The sequence below is a fragment of the Meriones unguiculatus genome, chromosome 20 (genome assembly GCF_030254825.1).
Source record: "Meriones unguiculatus strain TT.TT164.6M chromosome 20, Bangor_MerUng_6.1, whole genome shotgun sequence".
In the NCBI taxonomy this organism is placed as follows: Eukaryota; Metazoa; Chordata; class Mammalia; order Rodentia; family Muridae; genus Meriones; species Meriones unguiculatus.
In genome coordinates, this window is record NC_083367.1 from 27375372 (window position 1) to 27398049 (window position 22678).

Consider the following 22678-nt stretch of genomic DNA (forward strand, 5'->3'; position numbering starts at 1 on the left):
TGGTTAAAAATTCAGAGCCAATGGTAGAAGGAGGAACAATTCTGCTGAAGATGCGTTATGTATGTTTAATATTTTAAAAGCTATGCACAGCATTTTAACTGATCTCAATGCTCAAAAGTTCAAACAAACACATATATGTCCTTATTTTCAAAGTGAAAAAAAAAAACGCCTGCAGTATGAAAAAGTACTTCGTTTTTATTTTAATGCTCATATTTTATATTTATTCAAATTATAGTGCTATAAATAATTTTGTGTTTTAGAACAGTCCACTTTGGGTAGATTTACAGAAGAGAGAGAAACCATATATATTCATAGTAGTTGTGTACCCTAGTCATTAGTTATACTTCATAATGAAATATTTGATCCTACTTCAGTTGTTAGACAAATGTGGAAAATCACTGCCTCATAGTTGCTAGGGAGATCACATAAGAAAGAAAGCCCATTCTAGCTCCTAACTCAGTTCTGGAGAGAGGTGCTTGATACATCACTCCTGACCCACATATTCAGGACTGCAAAGGTATCCGTTGAATCCCAGGCTTTGCTGAGTGGATTTCAGCCTTGTCAGTCAGTATCCTCAAGAGAGAAGCACTTACCAGACACTCTCCCGTGACATCATCACAGGAGTCTGCGTGACCAAAACACCGACATGGTTCACAGATGCCACCGAAAACAGTGCTGTTAACTCTTCGGTGCCTAGGCCAACACGACTAAAAGAAAGATAAGGATTCGGTCACTTTTTAGTATTAAAAAGCAGGAGAGTAATTCCACTTTTTCTGATAATAGAAAATAACCCAGCTAGCAAACTCAGCAAATGTGCTTGTCAGAGTGGAGCCATTATTGAAACATTACTACCGTGCTATTACATCTGACACGGGGGCTTCATACTGACCTTACTCTTATTGACAGGTATGAGATTAGAGGAAGCATTAGCTTGCTGTCTCTTCTGAAATGGTAAAATAAAGCACAGATATAAAGAATTGAAATGTGACAGTCTCAGAGTAAAAAAAAAAAATAAGACAGACAAGAAAACAGAAAGAAAGCACTGAGAAAAAGCAGGCATGAAGGGAAGTGTATGGATTCCTAGGCTAAAGGAGCACACAATGAAAAAATAAAAGAAAAAGAAAAAGTAAAAGAACAAGAGCACACAATGTCCTCCCACATTGATTCTCAGCATGGACTAACTTTTCCCACATACTGATGGTCTCTAAGGCCGCCACACAGAAAACCTTCGGGAAAATTTGGAAGGCATACCTGTCATCTTCTTTTTCAATTGAAAACGTACCCAGCGACTGGCACACATTCAGAATTGATGTTAAATTTCATCTTAAATTTCCTTTGTCTTTCATGGTTTCTCAAATTTTTGTAAAATAGATTATGACTTGTGAAGCGTCATATAATGCCTTGCTAGTTCATTTATGTTATTTGACTATACGTATGTGTATATTCACCACTGATTTTTTTTAAAATGCGAAGCAAAATTATTTGGAAAAAGAAACCAATTACAGTGGGGTGTTTGCATGGAAGGTTTCACGTGTGGGGTTGCAGCCATCCCGCATCTACTGTCACTGTTCATTACATTTCACTTCTGTGTGGACCTCCACAGATGAGATGAGATGTAAAACGAAAAAAAAAATGTGCATATAATATTGCTGCCCTCTGGAAGTTTATGATACCCTCAGATCACAATTGCATTTTGTGAGTTATTTAACTATGTTTCTGGATGGTTAAATATACCATCATATGTCAAGACAGGTTCCATTTCTAGTTGGAAATGGAAACTAGAGAGAACCACTGAAGTAATAAACTACATAGAACCATGCTGTGTAATGTTGGAAAATGGATCTTTTTGCCTCAGGATATGAGGAACCTTCCATTTGAACAACAGTAACAAACATATGTATGAAAAAGATATACTCAGATATTTCTTATTGGAGAAGAAAGTAAAATCCTCTTTCCTCTTAATTTCAGCAGTACAGAGACAATGGTGCTATTTTTTTTTTTGTCTCTTTCTACTATGTTATTCTCCATTCTAATACAAATTATTCCTTCTCTAACCTTTTAAACCAGTAAGCCTACACTATTCAGATGGACGTAAAATGTACAGGTGTGGATAACAAAAATAGCAGTGATTTATTGTTGTCAAAGCATGTTCTCTTGGCACTTTTCTCTAATACATATTTTTTTTTTAAATATTTTTAAAATGTACTTGCACCGGTCTTCTTTCTAAAAGCATCCCAATTTCTTATACTTTTCAGTGGATTGAATGAAAATAACTTCCTTAGGCTCACACATTTGAGTATTTGGTGTTCATTTTATGGGAGTATTTAGAAAGGGCGAGGAGGTGTAGTTTTGCTCGAAGAGGTGTGTTACTGGGAGCAATGGGTTCTGACATTTCAAAAATCTGTGTTCCATTCGCACTGAGCCCTCTGCCTCCCGCTTGCTGATCAAGATGTGAGCTCTGAGCTGTTCTTACCACCGTGAATTTGCGTTTCCACGTAGCCTCTCACCCTCTGAAGCTGTTACCACAAGGCTTTCTTCTATAAGTTATGTTCATTGTAATTCTTTCTCACAGCAATAAAAAATAAACTGACACACCATTTTCATAGCCATGGAATTTATATTAATAATCATAGAAGTTAAAGCTATTATAATCATCTTTCCAGTTATGAGCTAACTAGCACCAAAATGTATATCCATGTCTTTCTACCCACGCCCCCTCCAAAGTAATAGGAATGGGAGAACAGAGTATTCTAAAAGGAATATTATTTCACTCAGAGTCTAGAACCCCACTTATGTTTTAACAACATTCTTTCATTTTTTTATTGAATAACTGTTATTGTCATCAAAATATGGTCTATTGTCAACAGGACAAAAAAAAGAACATACCAGGCAAAACAGCAAAACTACCCTTTCAATGCCTTGAAATTATATTGTTTTGTTTCCAGGAAAGCCCTTTCTTCCTCAGTGATCTTCTACATTTCATTACATTCTTCTACCTACTCAAGCAAAATTGCTGTTTTTGAAAAAAAATTCAAGGCAGCCAAATGAAATCCTATGGTTGCATTTTCTTTCATCATTGTCAAATGACCAGGTGCTTCCTCTCTCTTTCAATTGCCTCTTTTTCCCAACTCTATGCCATCACACTTCCAAAATGCCCATGTCTTTGCCATTCTATCTACTAGGATCCAACATATTGTTATCAGAAGTTCTCTGCACATTACTCTTTTTCTTAATCTTCATGCTCTTTGTTGAGTAACTTATTTGATGACTTCCAAATACACAACAAACCAGAGAGATGTGTTCATTCAAGGCCTGCATTCTAATTATAACACTGGTATGTATTTCATAGACTTTCTAAACAGTTTTATTTCTCAAACTGAGTCTTCATTCTTCTTTCCACCAATCAAACTATTCCTTCCCAAGTCTTCTCCATTTCAAACAGTGGCATCATGTTCTGTTGTTTATCAAACCATAGCCTCTCATTATTTTCCATGACATTTAAGTAAAATCTCAGATTTTTGTCAGGCAAGTCCAGGCTCCTCAAATCACATCATTGGCTACTCTCTCCCTCTGCTTGCTAAGTTTTGGCCATATTTGTACACTTACAGTGTGATGTCACCAACTCACTATGCCTTTTTACAATACTGCTTTTGTTCTTCAACATTTAGTTTAACATCCCCATCTCAAAAAGCCTTTTCTGACATTTTTAAACAGTAGATCCCCCAATTTTTGTATACCCACCCTCATAGTCGATTGTCAGACCTCTATTTCAGCTACTTAAAGTCATATTTCTTTACTTTATGCAGATGGATGTTTGCTTCTGCTTGTATGTCTCTACATCATATGTGAGCCTATTGCCTGAGGAGCCTGGGAGAGGGAACTGTACCTCCTGAGATTGAAGTTACAGATGTTTGTAAGACACCATATGGGTGAGAAGAACAGAATCAGGGTCATCTGGAAGAGCAGATAGTGCTCTTAGCTGCTGATCTGTCTTTTTCACCTTTAGTGGTATTTTCATATACCACATCTGTAACATTTAGAACTTTGTCTTAGAACATTGTCATACTTGGAACATTCTATCCAGCTATGTCCAAGGCCTTGATTGTCTCAAATATATATGCTCATCAAAAATTGTCAGCTAAAGGAATGCATAAATACATCTAGAATTAACTTAATTTTATAGGAATTAAAGCATTCAGCCTATTAACTCATATTAGCTTTGTTTTCATGCTCTCATATATTGGAAAGGCAAATTATAAAATATTAGGCACAGAAGAGATAAATTAGATAAAAAGCCATAGCAATTTTATATGATGTAAAACATAATGGGGGACAAAAAATTAGAAAAAAACATTCTGAAGTCAGTGCTCAACCTAGACTCGAAATGTGTTCGTGATGAGTCACTGAGGTAAAAGGAATGTTTTTTATTAATAGATAAGAGGGCACACATTCTATATTATTACAAGACAGATTGCAGTAATCCTATCAAACTCTGTATAGGTCAGAGTACTGATGTAATACTAACATATGGTCATGTTCATTTAAAAGACTGTTACTCTTCATGCAGAAATTACCACTGGTGTTTTGTTATTATAGCAGTTGGAAATAAAATTTGATGGTTACAAAAAAAAAAATCAAACACCATTCTGAATCAACATGGTGATCCCCAAAATAAAATAAAGAGAATGACCTAGTAATTGCGTCATTTGATGAGCTGTTGACTGTGTAAACTGTTGACTCATCAAGCTAGAACTAAGACGTGGTGGGCTTTCTAGTTCACTCAGCTTTGAAGATGTTCCAGAATATAAGCGATAACCAAGCTAGAGGACTAGGCCTAGTAGGTAACCTCAATGATCAAAGCAAAGAAAACAAGTCAAGGTCAGAGATGGAGACTATTTCCTCTGTGGTAGGGAAGGAACATTTGATAAAGAAATTAAGGGTTCTTTCCTACAAAAAAAAAAAAAAAAAAAAAAAAAAAAAAGGAAAAGAGGATGTCCAGAGTTTAAAAATTCATTGCCCAATTCCAATAAGTTCTTTTTAGCCATTTCAAATAATGATCGATTATTATACTAGAAGTAGAATCTTTTAGTTTTTGTCGGTTTCTTTTTCTTTTGATGTTTGCATACTTCTTTCATCCTCTCCTCCATCGTGTCTTAGCTTCACCACAACACTTTCCCAGATGTCTCCTTCTACTGAATGCTCAGCCCTTTAAATGAGTTCCGCCATTATGTTGTGTACCACTTACTGCTCCCTTAATTACAGTGTTATGATTTAATTTCTGGGTGGTATTTGCTCTATCTAAACAGATCACAAGATCTTTAAGGACAGAGATTGTGCTGTATACTTATTGATAATATATACAGATGAATTCACAAAATGTACTAAACATATAACCGTTCAAAAAATTCTAAAAGAAAAAAGAAAGAATATGATAGGAAAAGTCCAATATTCAAATGGTTTTATTTGCAATGGGCATTTAGTATAAAAGTTGATGGGGAGCACTGAGAATAAAGTGGAACTATATTAAAAGCAAAGATAGAATGAGGGCATTTATTATTCCAACTGAAATAGGAGTTTAAAGCTTCAAAGGAAGCTAGCTGCCTGGTTTGAAATCAAAACTGCAAGACTTGTAATAAAAGAATGTCTTATCAAGTACAGCATGTGTTTTATATGTAAAATCAAATTTGAGTTGACATAACTAATTCATATCCATGATTATTTTTCTCTTATCTCTATAAATTTTGGAAAAGCAAGTACTTCAATGAATTACATTTAGTTTCATTTCTAGACAGGCAAATCTGTATCCAGTTAAAAAGAAAACACATTAGTCACGAACATGACTTTAAGCTCTGTGTCTCTTCTGGAAGCATGTGTCACTTTAAAGCGTGTGAGAACCAGTGAAGTTATGCCTGGGGTGTTTCTACAAACGGTGCAAACAGTACTGTGGAGTGGAACATATCCGCGCACTCACATGATTCCTTCAAGGTGCCATCTTAGTGAAACTTACCCTCTTGTTAATCTACAAGCCCTTCATTCCACCCAGAAAAATCACACACACACACACACACACACACACACACACACACACACACACACACGCACACTCATACTCACACAAACACACACAGGAGGTGGGGATTCCAAGTAAATCAAGTTTGAAACTAAGCGAAAACATATAGAATTGATCTTTCTAATTTACTTTACCAAGTTATTAAGAAAAAATGATATTTTAAAAATTACAAATCTGGAACAATGAGACAACAATAAAGTTCTGAAGCTTCAGGTGCTCAAAAATGGAAAGGGGTTTTCATGCCAATTTATTTCTCCCACACACTGCAGGATTGAACGTTTCCACAGGGCTGGGACTCAGACGCTTGCTTCAGAAAGAAATAGAAGGATAAGGTGCTAGGACTTAAAAGTGGGAGAGGAAAGAGGAATGAAACAAGTATCCATGTCTTAGTAGAAATGAAAGGAAAATGGCTTGAAATATTATTTTTTCTACCATCATCACAGCTGGCTGAAAGGGGAAGGAACAGAGAAATCGCAGTTATAGTAGGACAAACTATTTTAAAGGGCACTATAGTTTTGAAAATAAATGGGTAATATTCTGTTTAAAAGCATGAACTCTAGGCAGACATTCTAATTACCTTAATCTCACATGGATAAAGGAGGGGCTCCCAAGGTCCTACTCCTAACTGAGGAACTATTAGAAGCTATCAGACACAAAGAAGACACCAAGTGGAAAAGAGTCCATATTGAGAATGTGGTGAACTGGAGGAGGGAAGCAGGTGTAGCTATGATCATATTTCACTATAAGTGTCTATGAAAGTATCAGAACTTTTTTGCTTTTTTTTTTAAATGAAGCTAATTTTATTTAAGTAACATGCTGTCACTTGTTTGCACAGTTATGGATTGAAAATTTCAAAACACCCGTTTTAGAGCAGTTTATCGGCAACCTGTGCGAGGGATCGGGTCCTGCAAACTTACTTCACAAGAACTGCCACTGTACCCGGGTGGACACTGGCAAACTTCCACAGCAGCTGCAACGCGTCTGTCTGTAGGGTGGGGGACGGCAGATTCGAGGTTGACGGAGCTCAATCTGGAAAGAGAGGAATAAAATGCGAGGTAAGGAAAGAGACCTTAAGGTATTTTGAAACTGGATGAATGGTGATATGTCAATATCCATAACAATATAAAAGTGAATAAGTTATCTATGCTGAAAAAGAATGCTTCTATAACTTGAAGCCTCCATCACTCATAGAATCAGTACTGGCTACCAGTGGATTCCACATTCATGGGTTCAGCCAGTGTAGACTGGAAATATTTGGGGGAAAAAAGCACTTGTATTTGTACCAAGCATCTGAAAACTTATTTTTTTAAAATAGCCTTTATCATTATTCCCTAAATAATACTTCATTATATCTATTTATATAGCACTGTCCTTGTATTAGGACTATATGTAATCTAGCAGTAACCTATGGCCATGAGACTTCTGGCTAGTTTTCATAGCTCTGAATGCTACAAATCCAGTTGTTCAAAGAAAAAAAAAAGCATCAATAGTCTTACCTCGTTGTAGACCTCGTGAGGTACAGTGATGGCCTGCCTGGAAGGAAAGGTCTTCCAGCATAACAGGGCCACAATTGTTATGAGGAGTAACCAGTAATTGAACACATTCTGATTGGATTATGGCCAAATGTCATGGCTGGGAGATCATACACCCTTGGGCTTAGACTACTGTTTTGCTGAATGGTCATAGGGTCAGTTTGCCTCCTGATTTTTTGTTTATATTCACAGATTAGTGTTTATCTCAACTTTCATAAAGATGTTTCTGTTTGCAGTGAGCATTGGCTAACGCAGAGACTCAAAACCAGCAAATGTGAAGAGAACAAGTAACGGGAGCATTCCTAAATAGAGCATCAACCTCTCCCAGGCTCAGGGAGCACTCTGAAAGAGGGGACAGGAAGGACGTACAAACCAAAGGTTGCAGAGGAATGTTGTGAATCCTTTGCCTTGATGTTATGAATAGAGCAACAATAAAGATACATTTGAAAGTATCTCTGGAGTAGGATAAAGAGTACTTTGGATATTTGGCTGCTGAGGAGGAGTACAGGTAGATCACATGGTCATTCTGTTTCTAGTGGTTTTTTTTTTTAAAGCCCCACAGTGATTTCCACAGTGGCTGCCTCAGCTTGTACTCCCACCAACTGTAAATAAAAGTACTTCATTCCCAAATCCTCACTCGCATTTGCTGTCATTTGCTTTTTTTAATGGTAGTCGTTCTAGTGGATTGAGAAGGACAAAATCTGTTTTAATGTCTGTTTTCCTGCTGGCTAAGGATGTTGAGCAACATCTTAAACTCTATTGGCCATTTGTATTTCTTCTTTTGAGAAGTCTGTTTAGTTCATTGGCACATTTATTGGTTGCAGAGCTTTATTTTTTTTTATTTTTTTATTTATTTATTTTTTTGCTGTTCACTTTTTTTTCCCTTCCTGTTATTTGGATCAATCATTGGAATATGTATTTTTGACCTTTGAAGCAGAAAAGGAAAGTTAATTTGAGTCTTTGTAATAGATAGATGGATAGAATCATTCTGGGCTCTGAGTGACATCTGGAACCTTCAAAAGACCAGACATAATCTTTAACTGCATATCCACAGAGCCAGCACTATTTCTGAGTACTTGGTAGAAGGTCTTAGATTGGCAGGCAGATTTTTTTAGTTTTTCACGAAGTGGAGGTTTTTTTCAGCAGATAATTCTCTACAGGGAAGATCCACTTTCATGGGGATTTCCTTATTTATCTCTTACTATTTAAGATGACGTTCCCAAAATAAAATCTGTAGCTTTTTTTGTTAGTTGAGAATTCCACACACACACACACACAAATGTATATTGATCAAATATACCCATACCTTCCCCTCCACCTGCATTCTTAAAAATAATAATCTTTTGTTGCTTTCATGCTGCCTATACATGCCCAAGTGTGGGATAACCCACCAGGGCATGGCATAGTCTCTAAAAGGCTCCATCCCTGAAGAAATCTTGCTCTATCTTTGGCTCTTTCTGTCTCTGTCCATCCTGTCCTTTTGCCCTCCATGCCTCCATTAATTATCAATAATTCCACAGCTAAGGGTAGAACTCCATGGGCTTCTCTCTCATTTTAAAAGGTACAATTATGTCCTTTGGGTATTCACAATACCATGCAGCAGCCACATCTGTTTATATCAGTGGTTGGCAAATTTCCTAATGCTGTGGCCCCTTGGTACAATTCTTCATGTTATGGTGACCTCTAACCATAAAATTATTTTCATTGATACTTCAGAACTGTAATTTTGCTACTTTATGAATAATAATGTAAATATATGATATGTAGATAGTGTTAGGTGACCACTGTGAAAGTGTCATTTGACACCCAAAGAGGTTGCTACGCACAAGCTGAAAACCACTGACCTAGGAATCAAATATGTTATTAGCCCTGAACAAAACTTGTCTCCATAATCTGGTCAGAGCTCCTCTTTTGCTTAATTCTGCTTTCTCATTATTTATTTACCTGTTATAAGTATTTCTTTTTTTAATTAAATTTTTATTTTTTATATTAATTATAGTTCAATTAATTAATCAATTATATTAATTACAGTTTATTCACTTTGTATCCCAGCTGTAGCCCCTCCTTTATTCTCTCCCAATCTCACCCTCCCTCCCTCATCTCTTCCCATGCCCCTCTCCAAGGGGAGGTCCTCCTCTCCTTCCATCTGACCCTAGCTTATCAGGTTATAAGTATCTCTTAATGGTTGACTCAGCTACGTATGTCTTTAGCATCTGATTTCTCTCATTTAGCATAATGTTCCTAAGGTTCAGCTTCATTGCTGTATGTAAGAGTACATTTTTGTTTTTACATATTCTTAAGTAACATCCTACTGTATACCACACTTTGTTTTCTATTCATTTATTTATGGATATTTGAATTTCCCTGCAATTTGAATGCTATGAATATTCATAAAATGTATTTGCAGTACTTGTTTTCTATTTTCCATGGTTAGAGACTTTGGAGAATTTCTGGGTCTGTCAAGTTTTCTTACTACAACAGGAACCTAACTTAAGATAGAATTTACTTATGTATAAATAAACATGAATTATTCCTTGATAACATAAACTGTGTTGTGTGCTTTACACACGTGCAGCGGGACTGTCAAAGCCTTTACACCACATACTTTTGATGGATACATGGATGGATAGTTGAGTGGATTGAGGAAGGAATGGATGGATAGATAAATGGCAGGAATATTCATGACTAATTGAAATACACAAAGGTTATTGGGTGAATGGAATACAGTTACATTATACACAAGGTCTAAAATATTCAGTGAAAGCAGGTCCAATAAAACCTGCCATCCACATTTCGGAAAAATAAAATGCAGTAAGTAAAAGTTAAATTACATATTTGATCTGTCATAGAAAACAAATGGGAAAAAGTTAGTTAGGACTCAAACCCACAAGCCAGAAATGTCCTTAATATATCACAGCATCTAGCTGCCTAGAATTAATGTACTATCAAATAATAAGCCCATAATTCTGATCATTAAGAACTAAATGGTTTCACTGTTGATAAATTAGTTGATTACCATATAAAAGAGTCACAGCTTACTAACTAGCACTTTGATTTATAAAGACAGTTATGTTTCAGGACTTCCATTATAAAATTGACATGTAAAACTGAAAGAAAGGACATGTGGAAGAATGATCATTTGAGTTCTTGAAGAAACAATTTTAAAAAGAAGATGGAAAACAAGAAATATTTCCAGTGAACTGTCAAGTCTCCTTTGTCTTCTGAACAGCAGATGTTTGTCTCTTAATCTGTGTAACCATTTTGAGCTGTGAGAAATTTCAACACTAAAGAGTCTTTCCCTGTAATATTCCACATTAGTATTCACTGAGCAATCCAGTGTTCATTAAGCTCTGCTGTTTGTTAAATGGGATTTTAATGCGTTTAACAGTTTTAAGTGTTACCCATGAAGAAGGCTGCAGTTTGTTTCTTCCCCCTTCAATATGGTCATTTGCTTTTCTTGATACCATGTCGCATTCATTTAAATACAAAGTATTGGCAGCAATAAAGTACCAAATGCTGAAAATGCATGAACTCTCAAAGGTTTGTCAAAAAAGTCAAGTGCTTCTACTGATTCCTGTTATGATGACTTGAAAATACATACAGATAAGATAATAGATGGAAAGAAGACATATGACCACAAAAATTACTATGGAAAATACTAAAGTTACATCACACACCATTCTGTTTGGTTGAGTTTCTCAGCAAAGTTGGCTCAGTCATGATAAAACTCAACCACGAAAACAAAATGAAGCACTTTGAAATAACAAAAGCTCCTGGTTTTAAAACTAATTTAAATATTTGTCTTTATTTTTCTACACAGACTTTTCTTAATCAAAGACTTTTATCTTATCTAACTTAAAAAAAAATGTAACTTAGGGTCACTCACCAAAGAAAGATTTTATTGCTAGTAAAATATTTTATTGTGTTTGTATTTGTCAAAACCCAAGTCAGAGGGGATTCAACAGTCCCTCTTTTTTTTTCCTTTTTTAAAAATTTTTACTATTTATTACAATTTATTTCTGACATGAACTCAATGGCTGGCTCTTTGACCTCCCCCCACCCCACCCCCCGAGGGAGGAGCACCCTTGCTAGGTCACAGAGGAGGACATTGCATCCAGTCCTGAAAATACCTGATTAGCTAGGGTCAGATGGAAGGGGAGGAGGACCTCTCCTATCAGTGGACTTGGAAAGGGGCAGGGAGGAGTTGAGGAAGGGAGGGTGGAATTGGGAGGGAATGAGGGAGGGGACTACGGCTGGGATACAAAGTAAATAACCTGGATTAATATTTAAAAAATTATATTAAAAAAACAATTTATTCAATTTGTATCTCGGCTGTGGCCCCGTCCCTCATCATCTCCTAATCCCACCCTACCTCCCTCTTCTCCCCTGTGCTCTTCCCCAGCAGTCCCTCTTTTTTTTTATTTTATTTTTTTCTTATCAGTTACATTTTATTAACTCTGTATCCCAGCCATGTCCAGATCCCTCATTCCCTCCCAGTCCCTCCCTCCCTCCCTCATCTCCACCGTGCCCCTTTCCAAGTCCACTGATGGGGGGGGACCTCCTCCCCATTCATCTGATCCTGTTTTATCAGGTATCTTCAAGACTGGCTGCAAAGCCCTCCTCTGTGGCCTAACAGGACTGCTCCTCCCTTGGGGGTGGGGAGGCCAAAGAGCCAGTCATTGAGTTCCTGTTAGAAATAGTCCTTTTTCCCCTCACTTTGGGAAACCAATTGGTTACTGAGCTACCACAGGCTACATCTGAGTGGAGGTTCTAGGTTATATCCATACATGGTCCTTGGTTGAATGTCAGTCTCAGAAAAGACCCTGTGCCCAGATATATTTGATCCTTGTGGAGCTCCTATCCTTTCCCCATCAGACTAACTCTCCTTCTTTCTTATGATTCCCTGTACTCTGCCAAAGGTTTGGTCATGAGTCTTTGCTTTGAAAACACTGCTAGTTAGAGTCTTTCAGATGTGCTCAGTAGACTCCTGTCATACGTTCAATGCACATCCCATTTGTCTTTCTAAACGAGGATTGATCATCTTACTCCATGTCTGCTCTCTTGATTATCTTTTTTAGGTGTATAGATTTCATTATGTTTATCATATCTTATAGGTCTATATAAGTGAGTATATACTGTGTTTGTCTTTCTCCTTCTGGGATATTTCACTCAGAATGATCTTTTCCAAATCCCACCATTTGCCTGCAAATTTCATGATTTCCTCCTTTTTGAGTGCTGCAGTCCCTCTTAACAGAGCCTGGCTGGGTAGGTATTTAATCCCAGCACTTGGAATGCCAGGAGGCAAGAACAAAGCAAATTCAAGGCCTGTTTGAGCTACAGAAGGAATTCAGAGCCATCCAGGACAACTTAGCCAGACTATGCTTCAAGTAAAGAACAAGAAGAGAGCTGCAGTTATAACTCAGTGTGCAATGCTAGACTAACATAGGCGAGACCAAATTCAACCCACAATACCACAGGCACCTCTGGCCACTGCCCTGTGGAAATTTTACAAAGTTCCTCTCATTAGAGATGACTGATCATTTCTACCTCATTTTTAAAGAGGCAGAGGAATTACTTCTGGCAAAGTAGAATTCCTTCACTTCATATATTAATGTGTGTGTTGTGTATGTGTGTGTATGTGTTTGTGTTATGTGTGTGGTGTGTTGTGTGTGTGTGTACTGAAAATTATGAATTCTCAAATATTTGTCAAAAAGTCAAGTGCTTTAACTGATTCTTGTCCTTCAAGGGATGAGTGGATGCACAAATTGTGGTATATTTAAACAATGGAATACTACTCAGCAATCAAAAATAAGGAAATCATGAAATTTGCAGGTAAATGGTGGGAACTAGAAAAGATCATCCTGAGTGAGCTATCCCAGAAGCAGATGGTATATTCTCACACATAATATATACTCATTTATAAGTGGATACTAGACATATAATATAGGATAAACATACTAAAATCTTTACACCTAAAGAAGTTAAGCAAGAAGGAGGACCCTGGCTAAGATGATCAATCCTCACTCAGAAAGGCAAATGGGACAGACATTGGAAGAGGGAGAAAATAGGGAACAAGACAGAGGGCCTCTGAAAGACTCTACCTCACATAGTATCAAAGCAGATGCTGAGACTTATAGCCAAACTTTGGGCAGAGTGCAGGGAATCTTATGAAAGAAGGATGAGATGGAAAGACCTTGAGGGGACAGGAGCTCTACCAGGAGAGCAACAGAACCAAAAACGCTGGTCCAGGGGTCTTTTCAGAGACTGATACTCCAAACAAGGACCATGTATGAAGATAAATTAGAACCTCTGCACAGATATAGCCCATGGCAGCTCAGTCTCCAAGAGGGTTCCCTAATAATAATGGGAACAGGGGCTATCTCTGACATGAACTCAGTGGCTGATTCTTTGATCACCTCTCCCTGAGGGTGGAGCAGCCTTGCCAGGCCACAGAAGACAATGCAGCCAGTCCTGGTGAGACCTGATAGGTGAGGGTAAAAGGGAAGGGGAGGAGGACCTCCCCTATCAGCAGACTTGGAGAGGGGCATGGGAGGAGCTGAGGGAGGAAGATGGGATTGGGAAGAGCTAAATGGGGGGAGGGCCACAGCTGGGATACAAAGTGAATAAACTGTAATTAACAAAAAAAAATAAATAAATTTTAAAAATATAATACAAAAAAGATAAAATTGTATGTGTGTATATGCGCTGTATGTGTGTTTGGTATATGTGTGTATGCTGTGTGTGTATATGAGTGAGAGGTCTGTGTGTATGCTATGTTGTGTAGGGGTATGTGTATGTTATATATGTGTGTTTGGCATGTGTGTGGTGTGGCATGTTCCTCTGTGTGTTTGCCTGTGTTTGTGCGTGTTATGCATGCATGGGGGCATGCATGAGCTTGAGACCATTGTTGGGTGTCTTCCTCAAGGTTTCCCTACTTCATTTTTAAAAGCATGAGTTTTCAATCACTAATGCTGAAGCTCATCAAAGTTGCTGGGCTGGCTCTCCAATGCACTACAGATATGGCCCTATCTCTGCCTCCAGGGTTCAGGAATACAGGTGAGAGTTGCCGCATCTGGCATTTTACCCAGGTTCTGGGATCTAAATTCTCATCCTCATACTTGTGTGTCCAGCAGAGCACTTATTAAGCCATCTCCTCCGTTATTCTCCACACGATTTGATCCATGTCAAATACTAGAAATAAATGAGAGGTTCTTGTGCTACTACAGGCATTTCTAAGAATATAAAATACCGGTATGAAATTTCACCTCTGTTTCCTTAATCATCCACATGTACAAATTATTTACTGTCATTGCAGTGTCCATTATATTATTGTAAGTGCATACATCTTGTTTCTCTTCTGGATTATGCTTTCTTTGAGTTAGGTGCTGCACACTGCATCCCAACATATCCTGGGAAGTCAGAGGCTACACAGACATTGTTCCTTCACTTCATCCACCTAGAAATTCAAATATTGTTTCTGCCAGTTTACATGGTGCAGAACTGAAATTCTGACAGATACACACATGAGATTCCCAGTATGTGTTTGCAGACTGAATGAGTCCAACACTCACAGATGAGCCTTAAAGACCATAAGAAACACCTGTGGGCTTAAACCCAGGCTTTACCTATCATCAACAGTAGGATGAAAATTGAGTTATTTAAATCTTTTTTTTAAGTCCTACGGTCCTTGTCAACATATTTCTTTAAAATATGGTCACCTGGCTTGCTTGTTTCAAATGTATAAAATATGTATTCATCAACTTCATGTTTCATGAGCAAAGACTATGAAGTTTGTGTTCATCAACTTCTTTCATGAGCAAAGATGGTTTTGCTCATGAAGCTTTTCCTAGATAATGATAGTATAAACTCTGTCTATTTTTATTCAATTCAAAGCTCAAAAATTTACTATGAAATTCACATAAAAATATTGGCTTTAAAAGGTTCTATATGGGGGAAAGTGTGAAGGCCACAACATAGCTGAATAAAAATTATCTATAGAGCTCATCAATGTGTAAAACTGCTATGTGTCAAGTGAAAGTATTGTGAAGTGTTGCTAGAGAGGTGGCTCAACAGTTATGAAGCACCAGCTGCTCTTCTAGATGACGTAGGTTTGATTCCTAGCATCCACAAGGCAACTCACAACTGTCTGTAACTCGAGCTCCAGGTGAACCTATGCCCTCTTCTGACTTCTAAGGGCACCCGATGTGCACACGGCACGTCAACACACAAACAGGCACAGCACCAATATAATAAAATAAACAGTGTTCTTTTGAAAGAGTCTGTATTTGTTTGTATGCAATGAATGCGTAGGAAGTAGATCTTAGTAAAGCCACAATGGGCTTGACCCCGCCACAGTAGCTACTCCAAATTCTGAGAGCTAATCCATGCCAGTAAGAGGATTTCTTATAGTCAACCTTTCTTCAGTAACTAGATGATCAAAAAAGCCAGGGTGCTGACCTCTGTGTCCTGTTGGAATTCAAGGTTGTTTATTTTCTGCTTGCTGAATAAACCCCAGGGAGTCTCACAATGGCAGTTCAATGTTCCTCTTCAGGGAAGATGCAAATCATATTGGTTCACGTTGTGTTGGCTAAACTACTTCACCTGCTCTCGGGAGTCAAGGGTAATGCAATAATTCCCACGGGAGTGGAATTAGGTGAGATACAGTAATATCTTCTGTAGGGGCCAAAGGAAGACAATCTGTGAAGAGTCCTGTGTCTTATAGGGTCTTAGGAAATATTTTGCTTAACTTAGTGGTCAAGGGTGTTACTTAAAACCAAGATTTGGAGATATTAAAAGGAGAAATACATGCAAGCACTTGATTTACCTTACAATTCTTTATTTTCGGTGTGTGTGTGTATATGCATGTGTGCTTGTGTGTGTGTGTGTGTGTGTGTGTGTGTGTCTGTGTGTCTGTGTGTCTGTGTGTCTGTGTGTGTATATGAATATATATATGACTGAGTGTGTTTTTGGAGCCAGAGGTTGGTATTGGGTTGCTTTCTGGATATATAAGCACTTCATAGACTGAGACAAGGTCTCTCACTTGAACTTGGAGCTCACCAATTTGGCTACTCTCATTCATTTTAAGGACCATTCCTGTCTCTATTTCTTAAGTAGTAAAATTCTAGCAAGTCCTCATGCCTGTCTGACATTTATGCAGATGTTAGGGATCCAAAACGGTCCTGATGGCTTCTGTGCCAAGCACCTTACCTACTATTCCATGCTCATATCTTACAATTTTTTGAAAAATAATGCACACCCTCGTTATTCTATTCATCTTAGTAGATATGATCAAGAAGAGGATATCAATTAGCTACAATTAGTAAGTCTTTCGCATTCTGGGTAAGCATGGCAGTCAGCATCGTTAAAGTTGTGGATATAGCAGACTAAACCATATTCTAGCTCTCTCCAAGCCTAAATGAGATATATATAAAAAAGTATAATCACTTGGAATGAGATTGGTCAGATATAAATACTTCATATTTGTGAGATGATTTTCTGTTAGAAAAGCGTTTCAGCAATTCTCTAATTCCATTCCCAAAGTGACCTTTGGAAGTTGGCAAGGCAATTGTCTTCCTTCTTTCAAAAATGAAGTGACTGAAGTACAAAGAGGTCAAAGCCATATCCATGTTTACAACTATTAAATAGCTGTGTTGGAACCAGGAGTCAAAATCCTTGACCTACAGCTCAATTCCCTATGCATCTCCACCTAACCGTGTAACGGGACAAACCTAAGCCCATTTTGCTGAGATAACTACCCTTCAGTAAGTCTAAATATGAATTGCTGTTGCAATATCTTCAATTTCCTTGTGCACACAAGTGGTATACCAACTCGGGAGCCTACTGTGCAAAACAGGTTGAAGTCAATGCAAGCAATGTTTTACAAATATGAATCAATCTACTGGCAGATCAGAGATAAATAAAATATGACAAGCTTACTGATTTAGGATACATGCTGACTTTCAGCTCCCCTAGAATGGGCTGGAGCATCAGTCTGACATTGGCTCCACTCCTTGGAACACAACACTTTAGTAGTAAGGGTGACAAGGGCAGTCATCTATTTCGTGAGCTTTTAAGTCAGTCCACATAGCCACAATCCATGACTACATTTGTAAGTTCAGAGAGAACCTCAAAAAGGATTTACATAGAACTAATGATTTTAAGATGGGTAGACTTTGAAACGGTCTAACATAAATCAGCAGGAAGCACCTTTGAATTAAGTAGCCTGAGCAACAATGTGACAAAATAAAGAAGCCCTCCAGCCACTTTTTGTCAATTTGGTTGTCATTCACTTTGAAAGCTGGAGGACTCATTTCTTTATACTGTTTAAACATCATGACAATCTCTATTTACTAAATGGGGGAAAAAAAACATAATTAATTACAAAGTGCTGCTTCTCATCTTGATAGCACTTCAACCCAGCTCCTAGCAGAATTGCCTATGCAAAAGAGGTGCATTGTTTGGAAATAGCTTTGTTTATGAATCTGCAGCTCCCTCCTTTGGGAAATGGTAATGATGATTGTACTTTGTTGAAATATTACAAGTGAAAGACAAAATCAGCAGTGCTAGCGAATAATGGGGTAGAATCTATAACTGAAAAATACAGAGTAGGAGATAGTGCTCTGAAGAAAGGTATACCAGTTGTCCGTGTGGCGCCAAACTTGATCTTCTAACTCAATTTGATTGAGAGTGAGGTACAATGATACCTTGTGTTACTGTCTGAATAAAGAAAAATGAGGAAAAGCATAGTCCAATATATCTGAAATAAAAATTTTATCGGACAGTGTACCATTATTTCTAAACAACATGTGCGCTTCCAGTCAGGCTTCTGTGATCAAATTTGGCTCGAGTCAGGGTTCTTTCTCTCTGTATATATACATACACACACACACACACATATATATATATATATATATATATGGATACTAAGAAGGAACTAATTTTTGAAAATGTCCAAGTTAAAGCAGTTTATCATTTTAACCACACCCCTGAAGGAGGAGATAAACATTGTTATGGGCATTTTGCACTTAAAATCAGTGTTCCACAAATACCAATCATTTACCATGATAAATAGACCTTATTTAAGCTCCAAAAATCTCCCACCCTTTTCTTTATACAATGAGTCTATTATAGTGCAACAGTGTTTTATAAAGAGATGTGTAATTATGTAAACAAAGAAGCTTGTATTTCTTATTAAAATATGAATACTATTAAAAACTAGTTAATTGATTAATAGAAAAAATATTTTGCAAACTTCTGAATATGAGCACCCTGAAATCACATATCTTCCATATTTCATCATCTGAGATGTCATTTTTTTTAACCTGTCTTTTTGTTTCTCAATAGGGAGTCATTACCACATGCTCTGCCAAAACTGTAGGGGATTCATCAGTATTAAAAGTCCAATACATTGTTCTCAACATTTAAATTTTAAATTATCTTTTAAAAGGCTGCATATTATTGCCTTTGGAAACCAGAACTTATGTTTATTTTTTACTTGAGGCTACAAACATAGACCTTTTAAAGAGCTTTTCTTGCATACCTTTTTTTTGTTGTTGTTGTTGTTTTTTGTTTGTTTGTTTTTTGTTTTTTGTTTTTTTTTCCCAGATACTCATACTCATTTGAAGGCTAGGAGATGGAGTTCTAGATGTTACCTGAAGATGGCATCCATCCCTAAGTTGTATGTGATTTGCATGAGGACTCTCTCCAAATTTGCAAGCACGGTCATAAAATCTTTTCTACTGACTGGTAAATTTGTTCCATGTATGGTAAAGGACTCTTCTTTGAGTGATATCTCCTCAGTGTGTTCTTCAGATGGTTCTAAATACACCTCCTTATAGGCTGTACTGATCCTCAAGTTATTTCCCTAAAGGGGAAAAAAAGAAAGTAAACATAGATAAAATTTCAAGCAAGGTACAAAAATCAGAAAGGTCATCAGAGTTTGTATTCTCTACTTCAGGTTATCCTCATGGAGTTTTAACTTAAGTTCAGTTTTCCCCATCATGCAGCATATTTCTGCTATACACGAAGCAACAGCAAGGCAGCATGAAGAGCAGTCTTCATCTCCTTCATTACAAAGTCTGCCTTTGTGAATTTGCATGAACTTGCTTTCTCCGTTAACTAAAACAATAGATGTCTCATATGAATACGCTGTTACACTGTTACAAACAGTTTGACTTTTTGAAAGAATGATAATATCATATATTTATGGCAGAAATAAATAAGAATGAGAGGACATCAGGGAGGGAAACTTTCATTCAGATATAGGTTAAAAGATTTCTGACTTCTATGTAAGGAAAAATATGCACGCTTATCTTCAAAATAGGACAGCAGCATCATAAGAATCATTTACATTTACTTAGGGCACTCAAATCATTTGTCTTCATTTAACATTTTAACAATACATCATCTCTCAATCTTCATGTTTAAAGAGGACTCCTTTTATCTTCAAGGAATTACAAGATATGCATGTGGTTTTATGTATATATGAAGTCTAAACCACTTCACTCAATTCAGAAAGAAATTCTCTCTGAGAGAGTCATGTTGTCATCCTGTCACTGACTCATAAGCAGAGAAGACTCAGGGCAAGAACAGAGCCTTCAGCTCAGTCAGCACCTTTTATTTGGAACCACTAACATGTAATGCATATGAATGCCCATGGTATGTATTTGACTGGAGAATGCGTCATGGCAGTGCAGGGGAGGAAGAGCTCCGAGCACATTTCTGTGTCCAGCATCTGGAATCATGCAAGACCTTCTAGTTCCTACATGCAGCTTCTCTTGTATGTTTTTTTCTTTCTAGAGTAAGATTCTGAAGTCAGGGGATACCAACAGCTCAACAAGCAAATTACCATCTCTCCTTTTGAACACATAAAAAAGCAAACAACAAAATCTACAATATAACATATTACATAAATTAGTACTTACCTAAACATGGCTCATATAACATGCTAAGTGCAAAATATGACCATGTGTGAAATTTAGATTCCAAAATGTTTCCAAATGCTCTCCATTGCTATCAGAACTAATTTGTTTTTTATTTTTTATCTTTATTTTCTAGACATGTTTCCCATTGAAACATGGGCATGGTATCAGATTGCTAAGGTGTAATTTCTTTCATAGTATGTAAATCTATGTCAGCCAACCAATTAAAAGCTGCATGATTGACCCCAGGTAACATGGAGATAGCATATGATTATAAAGTGACATGTTAATTTTCCTACCTCTAAGATAATCATCAGCTGAAGGGTGTTTTTTAGATCGTCCTCCTCTTCTTCGAGGTCATATGAGATGGTAAATGACAATTGTCCTCCTACAGCTGAGAGCTAGAAGAGAAGAGATGCATAATAACTTGAGCACAGGAGACGGTTTATTGAATAACCTTTTATGGACTATTTTAAAATCCCTTTATTGTTATAGAAGGCAATACTTGGAAGAAGCAGCAGTCACTAGAGTACAAAGTGGAGACGATAGACATTTCTGTAGGAATAACCTTTATATGAACCTTTGCACATCAGCAGCAAGCTTGACATAAATAAAAATTCATGTATTATTCTTGCAGGAATGCAGGCTTGGTAAAACAGGCGAGGCTCCGTGGAACCAATCACAGGATTCCCTGTCATCTTCTTAGTGTGTAGTTTTAGTTTTAGAATCCCCAAACAGAGAAGGATCAGTGTCAAACTGGACAGTTTCTGTCTACCCCTACAGGTACTTATGTTCAGTGACTGAGAATACATTCAACAGAGATGTTCTTCCATTTGAAAGGCACTTTACACAGACGATGAGCTAAGCTGAGAAACATTGTTGGTCAAGGAAAAATAACATTTAGCTGCAATATTTACATGTAAATTCAATCAGAACTGCCTGAACGGGTCTACTTTTGCCTGTGTAATCAGCTAAGCTGGTTTGAATAGATGTTATTACGTCTTTTTCTTTAAGCAAACTCCATTTCTTTTAACATATGCTCGATGCCTACATCTTCTGAAATTGACATTAACCTTGTAATATATATATATATATATATATATATATATTTTAAATGGAACACAAGATCATTTTATAGGGCAGGAATCAAGACTACATCTGTGAGTGACAGATTCAATGAAAATGTGGCAGGCCTTTAAAAATTCTATCCTGGCACTCTAAACAATGACATTCCTAGAACAAAGCTGATGATTTGTATTCTGTGGTTTGCTTTGTGTTGACATGCACAGCCCCTACTTCGCTGACCTGGGCTCTCTTTGTCCTTCCTTGGCAGACCGTGGCCAGAAGGCACTTCCTTGGGAGGCATGGGATGGAGGAGGAGGAGCCCTGATCCCTTGGAGTTGTCCCATTGGGGCCACACAGAACTTGCTACGGCTCATTAAACAGGATTTTACATTGCAGCTCAGCTTTGGTTTAGAGGAGCTCATTACACGGTACTCTGGAGGGACTGAAATTCAGAAAACGTTTATTCCCCCGCTCTATTGAGAACCGCACTACTCTAATGTCTTTCCATACATAAAATAATAAATATCTGCCTGGACTTGGCATTGTTATAAGTAATGGGGAATAAATTCATTTTCTTTCTATTAGGATAAGCACCCAGCATAGCTAGCTTGTTTAAATCAGCTAGATATCAGTGAGAGGCTAAAAAGGCTGCAACTGATTTCTATTAATATCTCAAAGAAAACTGAATTATTTAGTGTTTTCTAAATTAATAAAGACATTCAGCAGGAGGTATACAGAAAAGATTCCAATTTGGAACATAGTCTGAGGTGATGGGGACTTTGGCATGTGGATTTGGGGGTGACATAACTGAACTCAGAGTTGTAAACTAAATGATCCTGTGATAATGTCTTAAATGGTCAATATACCCAACTTTAACTCCTTACTTGAATCTTCCTAAGAGTGAAATTTGATCATTTTTCAACCTACATTATTGGGTTCCGGCAAATGGTGCATTTGAACTTAGTAATTTTTTATGCAGCCTAATATATTTTTACATCATTAAATGCTTTTCACATTAGAATGTTCTTGCTAAAGAGTTCCTTATAAAATCCCTATAGTTTTTGTTTGTTTGTTTTTTAGTAGCTCAAATA

The 22678-nt window shown here is 37.2% G+C and overlaps 1 protein-coding gene across 1 annotated transcript in view; it reads right to left on the minus strand.

Annotated features, from left to right (window-relative positions):
* Window positions 1-22678, minus strand: part of Lama2 (laminin subunit alpha 2) — a 591463-nt gene that overhangs the window by 242091 nt on the left and 326694 nt on the right. The window contains exons 13-16 of the mRNA XM_060373445.1: window positions 20822-20923; window positions 19254-19465; window positions 6988-7099; window positions 594-707 (exon numbers count right to left, since the gene is read on the minus strand). Coding sequence (XP_060229428.1) covers window positions 594-707; window positions 6988-7099; window positions 19254-19465; window positions 20822-20923 — 540 coding nt within the window. The remainder of the gene's footprint in view (window positions 1-593; window positions 708-6987; window positions 7100-19253; window positions 19466-20821; window positions 20924-22678) is intronic.